Genomic DNA, 11,123 nt, shown 5'->3' with positions numbered 1-11,123 from the left:
TCTTCAAGTCTTAGGCTCCCACAGCTATTCCATTGGCCCAGTTCGAGTCTAATCAGCTTCTAGCCTATTTTTCTTCAAGATTTCATCAATTTAAGCCCAAATTGCCTCCCTAAATCACTCAAAGCTTCCGCAAACTCTCGATCATCGATCTCCGCACACTTGAAAATTCTCCCGCGCCTTGTAATTTAAAATTCAAATCTTCCAAGCCTTCAAGCAATTGACAAGCCCACTCCATGAATCAGCTCCATAGCCATCAAGCTCGAAATCCCCATTGCCCTTCAAGTCCAATCACCTCCCAAAAATCCCGCTCCGCTAGTCTCCAAAAATCTACAATAATGCTCAAGAAACTAGAAAGTACCCGAAATGCTCATAAAATAACAAAAAGGAAAACATGCATGGAAATTAACTAAAATGCGAATGAAATGTGCTAAAATAAATTATAAAAAGAAGTAAATAAAATGAAGCTATCAATTGTTGTGACATTGTAAGTTTGAGGGGGGATGTTAGTCTATATATTATTAGACCACATGTTTATGGGCCCTTTAGTCTTTATCCCATTAGGGTTTTGTCTAGCTAGTATTTATATCCGCTTTATTTTTTGTAGCCTTTATGCTTTTCATTGAGAACCTTGTAACTTCTCTCTATCATAATCATGTAGCAATGTTATCAATAACTATCTGCAAGACACCGCATGTACGTTTTATCATATTGACTTTCGAAGGTCTTCCAAAACATTTAAGAACATTCCAAAGTATTTGAAACATTCTAAAAATCTTATAAAGTTATCTAGGAAACACGATCTTCAAGGTAAAGTCCAATAGCACCTGGAATGGGTATGTTGGATAACCAAAATAAGTTTACAAAATCTTGCATAAATTTAGAAAGGGTCATGATGAGGATTCATAATTTTACCAAAACGGCCTACACACCTCTAATCCACTCACATGATGTTTTTCTTTAATTATATGGCAATTTGCCGAACATTGCAAAAAAAAATTGTTCATTGCAATTTCAAGTAATAGAATCAAATCCAAACATTTTGACTGAAATATAAGTTTCATAGTTTTTCTTAGAGTTTTAAATTTTAAGTTATTTTACTATCTTTTCATTTATAGGTATTGGATTTCAGAGTATATCTCCTCGGTGAGGTTTGAAGGCTGGAAAAGTTAGAATAAAAAACCGAGAAGAACTATACAAGGAGAACAAACAAGTAACTCAAGGACTATACAAACATGTCAGATTGCAAAAGCATAAGGGAAAATGACCCGTCAAAAATTTGCTTTCCTGTTTTTTTTAATAAAAATGAGTTTTTTTCAAAAAACTTTATAAACATGAACTTTTCTATATACAAAACGATAGTATTTTAATAAAACTAGACGAATATCCGCGCGTTGTCGAAAATACAACTATATAGTTGAAATATTTACAAACATATTGTTTTTTTTTAAATATAGCAATGACGTTGTTGCTAACTTCGATATAATAATTCTTATACTAAGTTTTATATAAAACATTGATTATTTTGAATTATATGATAAGATAAACATCTATTAATATATAATATCAATCGGATTAATTGTATTTACACGCAGATCACTCATGAATAAAATTAAATATAATATATGGTTTAATGTAATTTATAGTTGTTATGATTAATTAATTAAAAAAATATTCACTTAACATTTTAATTTATATCATTGTAATTAAATAAAACACAAACCATTGGTTTTTTAAATGTAACAATATAATTTTTTTTTATCTAATGTTACTTTTAAATATTGTTGTCGTACACTTATTGTTAAACTACTTATTTGAAAACTCTTAATGATTATAAAAATAGTTTTAGAAATGTTTTCGGTTATTATAACTTAGACTTTGCATTTAACATTATAATTTATAACCTTTAACTATTTACGGATTTTTTTTTTTAAATTTCAATTTATGTTAATTATTTAACGTTATATTTAAATTAACAATTTAAGTATTTTATACAAAATATCGAAAAATTATGACTTTAAATCTACAATAATAATGTTAAAAGTTAGAGATATAATTTTATAAATAAAAGTAAACAATAATATTTTATTATTAAAATTTATTTAATTTAAAATTATAATTTAGATTTTATATTTATTTAACATTTTTAACTAACTTGTAATATAATTAGAAACAAATTGAAAACAGAATTTAAGATGTTTTAAGTTGTAGTAAAAAAGATATTAAAAATATAACAGCTAAAAATTTGCTTAAACAAAATCATAAAACCGGTTTTCTGTTTTCACTTTCATCTCTCTCAGTTGTTTTCTTCGTCTACACAAACCCTAGCCCAGAAAGTGTATGATTTCGACCACGTAGCCTTGAATATGGATCAATTTGGTGGAGGAAACTGGAATATGATCCCAACCATGCCAACTCATAGCAACCCTACCACGCCATCCAACCAGGATCATCTATATCTCCAGCAACAGCAACAATTTCAACAGCAGCAGCAATTTCATCAACAACAACAGTTTCAACTGCAACAACAACAGCAGCAACAACAGCAGCAACAACAACGGTATCAGATTTCTCAACAACAGCAACAGCAGCAACAACAACAACAACAGCAACAGACTTCACAATCACTGGCTTCACACTTCCACCTCCAAAACGTACGCCCTTCTTCTCGATATCATTAAACTCTAATCGTAGAATTTGCATTTTGATTATTGGCCGAGTCATCTTGATTTCATTCTTATAGTTGGTGGAGAATTTAGCAGATGCGATTGAGAATGGAACTCGAGATCAGCATTTTGATACACTGGTGAGTGTTCTTAAAAGTAAATTTCCCCCTTTTGTAATCCAATGTGATCTATGTTTTGTGTTTTGACATGCTGCTATTACAACTTCTATGCATTATTCTATTGTACTTAAAGTTGATCGTTTTTCTGAGACGACTTGCAATCAGAGCCCTAAAAGTTACCAATTTTCCAACTTAGGGTTTTTCATTGGTTCTGTTCTGTTTTGTTTGTACTGTTCTCATAAATCACATGACATTTTGTTTTTCTTGAAGGTTACTGAATTGAGCAGCCACTTTGAGAAATGTCAGCAGCTCTTGAACACCATATCTGGATCTATTGCCACCAAAGCTGCGGTATGTTTGTTGCTTGTATATAATTTGAGATGTTACCTGTTGTTTGTTCTATCTGTTATATGCAAATCGGATAATATGAAGTAGAATGAAAGCATGCTAGATATGTTCCACCAAACGATTGAGAGAAACATTCTTTGAGAGCAAAAATGATATAATTCTGATTTCTGAATCATTATTCTTCTTTGGGATTATTTTAGACGGTGGAGGGACAAAAATGTAAAGTTGATGAAGCTGAACAAATGCTAAATCAAAGAAGGTATGGGGTTTGCTATATTCTATTCATAGTTGTAATTTTTATTATTATTATTATTATTATTATTATTATTATGTTTTATGATTCCAGGGAACTAATTGCAAAGTACAAAAATTCTGTTGAAGAACTTACAAAGTCTGATTTGTAAGTTAATTGAGTATATCAAGAAAGTAGGGTGTCTTTGTTAAAATCTTGCTTGAGAAAAATGAGTAATAGGTACATTTAATTGGATGTTTTGAGTGTAAATCTTCACTAACTGTGAGAAATGAATTTAATTGGATGTTTCTTAAATAACAATTTCAGTATGCCATATCATTTTAATTGGATTCATATCAAATTATGTTATCATTAACTATGCCATGTCATCAAAAGTATAATATTCTAATGAGAAATAATTTGAAAATACAGTTTTATTTTATCATAAGAAAAAAGTGCTATAGTTTTGTCTTAAAAAGGTCAAATTTTTTAATTAGTGTATATCCATGTTTTAGTCTAAAACTTTTGGTAGCTTATATTGCTCTGTAATCTATATTATAAAACAACCATCCTTGTATTCTGCAACTTCACCAAAACACTTGTTTTGACAAAAGATACAAGTAGATAAACTTACTTTAACCACAAATTTTAGATGTAAATGTACAAGTAATAGAAGATAATATGGAGGTTTACCAAAAAAAAATTGAACAAACTACCTAGCTACAAAAATATCAAAGAAAATCTTACAACTACCAAATCTGGCATAAGATGATTATTATACATCCTTCCCCAGTGGATCAACAACATACACCATTATATTCAATAACTTTTAACCTTTTGAGCCACAACAAATTTGGATGAGGGGTATCTATAGTGTAAATGAAATCGGTTTTAACTTTTTGTTACAATTTTGCTTGCTTACATATGGTTCCTATTTTGAACTTTTGGTAGCCCTCAAAACCCCCAGAATGTATTTAAAATTAATATAACTAGAGTGATGTTATCCCAGGAGCATAATTTGATGTAGTGTTATTTCTCACACAACGATGTGTTAACATTCTAGGACATTATTATTTAGCCTTTGTAGAGCTATTGGAAGATATTTATACCCCTTGTGTAATGGTCAAAGTAGTCAAATTTCAAATGAAAGGTAAAACCTTCCAACATATGCCCCTTGTTTAATGATGGAACCTGGAAGTAGTCACAACATATGCCCCTTGTCTAATGGTGAAAGTAGTCAAATGTTAATGAAGGGTAAAACCTACAAAACATAAAAAGTTATGTGGTCAAAGTCTCAAACCCAAAATATATTATTGCTAAATTGGTTTTGATATATAGAATAATTTATGAGGGTAACCAAGTTTTCTAATTGTACATATTTAATCATTTTTTATTTACATATTTCACCAATAAACTTATATAAAGTATAAAGTGTTCAAAAAATATCATTATAACCGACAATTAAAGGTTTTTTTATATTTTTCCGGCAACTAATAAAGTTGTGAGGGTAACCAACTTTTGTAATTGTAAACATTTACCATGTTTACTTTTTTCATATATACTTGACCTATAAATTTACTGTTAAGACCAAAGTTGGCTAAAAGCTAGTATTTTAAATGTCTCTAAACTTAACTTTATAAAAAAAATCCAATAAGCATACCGAACTTTGTGATCCAAGAAGCGCATCCAATCATCACTTTGAAAACCTACCATTTATGCAAATTTTGAGAACGAAGTTTCAACCGTGTTATAACCTATAATCTAGTAAGTCATACTCCGTACTACCTTAGACGATATCCAAAAAACTTTGGGATAATACAAAAAAATAGATGACTTTAGCGCTCAAATATACAAAATTATAATGTCATTGTCAAGTGACGTTTGAAACGTACTTTCATACTCACTGTTGCACACATTTAGTTATGTAGGAAAAATGTAGAAAAAAAAAAGTTGGGGAATGAAGTTGTCATATATATTTATTTTTGTGATTGCCGTTCAAAAAGAAAAATAAAAATAAAAAAATTATTAAAATGTTAAAAATTAAAAATCTGTGAAAAATTGTTTGCTGATCATGATTTTTGAACACTTAAAAAAAATATGTAAGGTTATGATTAAATACATACAAAAGAAAAAGGAAAAGGACTAATAATTTTTCAAATATTAGTTAAATACATATAAAAGAAAAGATTTATTCCTAAATGTGTACGCAAAACTTGGTTAACTTATTTAAAATCACACATGCACATAGATTGAACTTACACAGTCAAACACATTGAACATACAAGTTTGGATTTTTGATTTCCTTTACTGTTTGATGAGAAAGTTTCCAAATCTTTTCACTCAGAATCAACAAGCTTGATGATCATTGTTTCTCCTTCAAATTCGAGGTGTTTCCTTCATATCTCCTGTGCATTAGTTTCAAGGCGTTGGATTTCCAATGGCTACAGCTGCCACACCCTGTTTGAACCATACACACTCAATGAAGCTTTTGATCACTTCGATCATCTTCTACGAGGTTGCACCAACTCCAGACAATTCAAACAAATACATGCTCAAATCGTGCTATTGGGTGGCTTGTCAACCGCGTTCTTGTCCTCTACGCTCGTATCTGTCTATGGAAGATTCGAACGTCTCTGTGATGCTCGAAGAGTTTTTGAAGCTGTCCCAACTGAATGCCTTTTCAGCAACACAATTATTTGGAATTCGATGTTAAGAGCTAATGTCATGAATGGCCATTGTCGAGGAACCCTTGAGGTTTATACCCGCATGAGGCGTCTTGGTGTTTTAGCTGATGAGTTTAGTTTCCCTTTGGCAGTGAGAGCTTGCGCTAAGATGGGCCATCGATATTCATGCGCTTTAGTTCATAGCCATGCTTTACGAACGGGATACCAAGATAACCTTCACGTTGCAAATGAACTGTTGGCCGCTTATGGCAGACTTGGGCAAATGGCCCTTGCACACCAACTGTTTGACAAAATGCTTGTTAGAAACCACATCTCTTGGAACACTATGGTCTCCGGCTTTGCTTTCAATAATAACTCCAGTGGCGCTCTGAAGATCTTTAAAAGGATGGAACTTGATGGATGGGAGCCTGACCTTGTGACATGGACTTCTTTGTTGTCTAGTCATTCTAGATGTGGTCATCATCAGGAAACTTTGAGATTATACAATGTAATGAGAAGTAAAGGCATCAAAGCAACTGCTGAATCACTTGCTGTGGTTGTATCTGTATGCAATGATTCTAATAAGGGTAGTGAGCTTCATGGGTATGTCATAAGGGCTGGTCTTGAAAACTATTCATTTGCTAAAAACTCTCTTCTATGCATGTATGGAAGACACGGTTTTTTACAAGCTGCTGAATGTCTTTTTTCAGAGATTAAAACAAAGAGTTTAGAGAGTTGGAATGGTTTGATTTCATCATATACTCAAGTTGGTCTATGTGATGAGGCTTTCTCTACATTCTTACACTTGAAAAAATCAGAAGGAAATATCACACCTAATGTAATAACGTGGAGTGATATTATAAGTGGATTTGCTTCAAAGGGTAGACATGAAGAATCTTTAAAACTCTTCAGGCAAATGCAAGTTGAAAAAGTGAGGCCTAATGTGGTAACAATATCCACCATGTTATCAATTTGTGCAGATTTATCTACAATTGTTTATGGTAAGGAAATACATTGTCATGTTATTAGAGGGTTAATTGATGATAATTTATTAGTTGGAAACGGGTTGATAAATGTTTATTCCAAATGTGGTAGCCTGAAAGAAGGGCATATAGTATTCAAGAACATAGTAAACAAAGATTTATGCTCATGGAACACCATGATTAAAGGATATGGGATGCATGGATTTGGTGAGAGTGCTTTAAAAACATTCAAACAAATGGTGAATGACGGATATACCCCTGATGGGGTTACTTTCGTTTCGTTACTTTCTGCATGTAGCCATGCAGGGCTTGTTAGTGAGGGGCGTGAGATATTTAAAAAAATGAAAAATGAATTTGGGATTGAACCAGAGATTGAGCATTACACATGTATGGTTGACCTTCTTGGACGTGGTGGACTTTTTCAAGAAGCAAGTGAAGTAGTGAGGAAGATGAAGATTGAACCTAATGTATGTGTTTGGGGTGCTCTTTTGAACTCAAGTAGAATACAAATGCAAATGCAAAAGAAGATAGATTGGGATGATGGGTGTGTTGAAAAGATACTTGAGGGTAGTTTTGGAAGTGGGAATTATATGTTGGTTTCGAATATGTATGCTGGAAGTGGTAGATGGGAGGAGTCTGCAAAAGTGAGAGTGTCAGCTAGGGCACAGGGTTTGACCAAAACTCCAGGTCAAAGCTGGATTGAATTGAACAAAAAAGTGCTTATTTTTACAGCAGGGGAGTTTGTGGAAAGTGAGATGAAGGAAGTTGAGATGGTGATCAAGATTTTGAGTTTTGAAATGAATATGAAGGAAGGGTATATTTGGCATTTGGGCTTTGAATGATTTTGATGACTTGGAAAATTGATTCTGTATATAAATGGGTTGGTGGTGTTTAATTTGTTTTGAGTTGTGAGTAGAAAGAAGATAACCGCATGAAGAATATTGAAATATGAAAAAAAAAAAAAAAAAAGCCAAAAGATGTAGATATGAAAATTTTGTTAGAACATATGAAATCTTTGACACGTATTGAGCTTAAGAAGGGTTGTTGTTTTCCTGTTGGGAATATTTTTCTTTAACTCAAAGCAAAACTTAAGAAGCTGGTTATCTATAATAATGATTATTGCAAGTGTAGAATTCTTTGTTAAAAATATACTTATAAGGTAAATTGCACGAAATAGTAACATACTCTGTCTTTTAACCTTTAAAGCAATGAATTTACAATTTTCTACCAATTATATAAAATATTAAAATATGTAAAATATTAAAATATATATTATGTGGCATCTTAACAAATAACAACTCACTGAGTATGTATTAGGTTGTAAGTGTATTTAAAGTGTGATTTTGTTGGTTTTTGGTGAAGTGAATTCAATTACCAACTATAATTACATTCATGTGGTTTGTTTGATTTTTGAAGAAGACACGTCACACAGATTATACATACATATAATTATTGTCATATAAACAAATAGTTGATGTTAAAGAGTTTAGAGAGTATATATACAAACTTCAAACTAAATCAATAAGCATTCAATAAATCAAAATTTTCATGCAAACTTCTAAATTTTCAGTTTCAGATTACAAGAGTTTTTCAAACAAAATCCATAAGCATACAATAAACAAAATAAATAGGACAAAGTAGGTTGTTATTTGATGCAGTTTTTCATCTTCGGCGCCTCATCCTGACTTCTGGGAACTTAAGAGGAGCAGGAAGAGTAGCCAACATTATACTATTCTCCCTTACAAACTTACATCCCAAAAACTCAAAATGACGCCTCAAATCACCAGTTGACATTCTCAAATCTTTAGCTATGTCTGAAAATTCGGTTTTGAAATTATCAGCAAACAGAGTAAGCACAAGAACATAGCTAATTAACAGATCTCTTTTGTCATCAGCCAGCCTTTTTGATTCTTGATTGGCAAACATATCATTGAACTTCTGACTCAATATATTTGGCAGCTTATGATCCTTTGCAGAAGAAAAACCATCCATTGAATGCTTATCTTTAAACTTTATAAGATGATTGATATACGAAAATATGCATGCCAAACTCTCCTTCGCCTCCTCATCCTACAATATCATTAAAAGAAATAAGAAACACCCTTCAAAAAAGACAATGTTTTCAATGGCATGATTGTAAATATTATACCTTGACCTCCTCAATCTTATGAATTCTGTTGCAAATAAAAACAGGGAACCCTTGTGTTGTTATATCCACCCCTTGTTGTAGAAGCTCCATAATGTCTAGAAGATATCTCCACTCTCCCTTGAATATAATCTTTTGTAGAGGATAAGCTTGCTGAGGTGTCGTTGCTGACATGTCATGGGGTGGAATATTACGCGCACTAGTAACTGTTGCACCAACTTCTAAAGCTTCCTTGTTAACTTTAGCTTCAGCCATTTTGTTATTAAGATCTTCTTGGGCCTCAGGGTCACGGTTTGCACGTAGGGCCCGCTCTTTCTTAGCCTATAGTATCATTAAACAAACAAAAAATGAAAAAAGAAATTAATATTAAAAAGAACTGATTAACTTAATTGAAATGTTAGAAGAAATAACATGTTTTGCATACCGCTCGTTCAGATTTCTTAGTTGAAAAGTTGTATTTTGCTTCGGTATCTTCTGCTGTAACTTTATTTTCATCTTCTTTAACAGTTTCATCTACCGGATTTTCTTGATTCTCAAACTTTGGTTCCAATCTAAAGATCTGATTGAAGAAAAGGAAACCACATTAACACAAAGAACATTGTCTATGAAGTTATAAGATAAAGTAAAAATGTAGAATACCTTGTTGGCTTCAATCTGAACAATCTTGAGTGTCTGAGTCTGTTTATCAAGAACCCCAAGAGCATAAGAACATACCTGAGGAACTGCTCCTTCACCAGAATAATTGGTGCCAATGAAATTCATCTGAGAAGATTGATTAGGGCTTACAACAAGTTGTAACCTATTGCTACGTTTCACGTTTTTTAAAACCCTAATTTTAGGTTTTTCTGTTCTTTGGCGCTTTTCTGGGTCATATCCAGATGGGAAGTATCCAATTAAAGGTAAAGATTTGTCAGAGCTTCCATTGATGGTCTCAATTTTGACCTCAATTGTCTCATCTCTCTTGTGGATTTTCTTGTTTTTATGCTTCTTATTTGAAGATTGTTCAGGGGTTGTTTGGGGTTGCAGGTTGTTGTCTTCCTCCATTGAAAGATCCACCATGTCCTTTTTGTGCTTCTTTCCCATATCTAAACAAATTGGATTTTAAGAAACCAAAACTAAAATTAGCAAAATCTTTACTAACAGAGTAACAGTAAATAAATAACATTAACATTAAATGGAGAGTGTAGAAATCAAAGACAGTATAGATTAAATATATGATCGGGTTGGCTCAAATGGTGTTGAATACAAGCAACATCATAATTCTAATAGGTGCTTAGTTGATTAACTGGTGTAAACATTTAGAATTAGACTGACATTTAAGCCATCAAATTAGTTCAAGGTCTCTTTCTACTTTCTTTTGGCATTTTAGTCATGAAATTAGTTCACGGAATGCCGACTGTGGCTCCGATTAAGGATTTAGTTGGCTGAAGTCTCAAGTCTGAAGTATGAACAACAAACAAGGCAGTGGCCCCGAGTAAGGATCCGATTAAGTTTAAGTCACGCAAAAAATAATAGCAATCAACCTGATTAAGGCTCCAATTTGCGGATTATGTCATGGAATGCCGACTGTGAAACTCGAACTCTCGATTCTCGAAGTAACCACAAGACGAAAAACGTAGAAAACAAAGAATAATATCAAACCTGAGATGGAGGGTGGCGCTGGTGATGATGGTCGGTGGGGTGCCGGCCTGTCGCAGACGTAGGGTGTTTCGTGAGTTGGTGGAGGGCGGAGGCTGGAGCACGAATAAACCTTGCGTATCTACCGATTACGGGTAGTCCGGTACCGGTAGTATACCTAAAGAAAGTTGGGCTTAGACTTCAAAATTCAATGTTTCGTTATCTCATAATTTGGGCCAAGTATTTAACACTTTTCAAAATTCAATGTTTCATTATCTCATAATTCTTGTTTATATATTCTTTATTAATGCATAAATTTGATCCAAGAGTATGTCAATTTCGTTGTGGCTAT

At 32.6% G+C, this 11,123-nt stretch overlaps 3 protein-coding genes across 4 annotated transcripts; 2 read left to right on the top strand and 1 right to left on the bottom strand.

The window, feature by feature from the left end:
* Positions 1 to 2,264: 2,264 nt before the first annotated feature.
* On the top strand, positions 2,265 to 3,707 carry MED9 (mediator of RNA polymerase II transcription subunit-like protein). Its single transcript, XM_079053257.1, has 5 exons — positions 2,265 to 2,651; positions 2,741 to 2,803; positions 3,053 to 3,133; positions 3,331 to 3,389; positions 3,477 to 3,707. The coding sequence occupies exons 1-5, from the start codon at positions 2,364 to 2,366 to the stop codon at positions 3,532 to 3,534; spliced, it is 549 nt and encodes a 182-aa protein (XP_078909383.1). The 5' UTR covers positions 2,265 to 2,363; the 3' UTR covers positions 3,535 to 3,707.
* Positions 3,708 to 4,860: 1,153 nt separating this feature from the next.
* Positions 4,861 to 8,102, top strand: LOC145116960 (Pentatricopeptide repeat (PPR-like) superfamily protein). The gene has a single exon (XM_079053256.1). The coding sequence runs from the start codon at positions 5,721 to 5,723 to the stop codon at positions 7,848 to 7,850; it is 2,130 nt and encodes a 709-aa protein (XP_078909382.1). The 5' UTR covers positions 4,861 to 5,720; the 3' UTR covers positions 7,851 to 8,102.
* Positions 8,103 to 8,522: 420 nt separating this feature from the next.
* Positions 8,523 to 10,908, bottom strand: LOC145116958 (DNA binding / DNA-directed RNA polymerase). 2 transcript variants are annotated; one of them, XM_079053254.1, is made up of 5 exons: positions 10,796 to 10,908; positions 9,794 to 10,239; positions 9,579 to 9,713; positions 9,158 to 9,475; positions 8,523 to 9,078 (listed from the first exon to the last, which is right to left on the bottom strand). In XM_079053254.1, the coding sequence occupies exons 2-5, from the start codon at positions 10,235 to 10,237 to the stop codon at positions 8,671 to 8,673; spliced, it is 1,305 nt and encodes a 434-aa protein (XP_078909380.1). In that variant the 5' UTR covers positions 10,238 to 10,239; positions 10,796 to 10,908; the 3' UTR covers positions 8,523 to 8,670. The 2 variants fall into 2 exon arrangements, with proteins under 2 accessions (XP_078909380.1, XP_078909381.1); XM_079053255.1 differs by having other exon boundaries at positions 10,678 to 10,813.
* Between the last annotated feature and the right edge of the window lie 215 nt (positions 10,909 to 11,123).

Source organism: Lactuca virosa, chromosome 5, assembly GCF_052849685.1.
Source record: "Lactuca virosa cultivar CGN04683 chromosome 5, Lactuca_virosa_CGN04683_v6, whole genome shotgun sequence".
Taxonomy (NCBI): Eukaryota; Viridiplantae; Streptophyta; class Magnoliopsida; order Asterales; family Asteraceae; genus Lactuca; species Lactuca virosa.
Note: the sequence above shows the minus strand (reverse complement) of the source record. Positions and strands in the feature narration are given on the sequence as shown.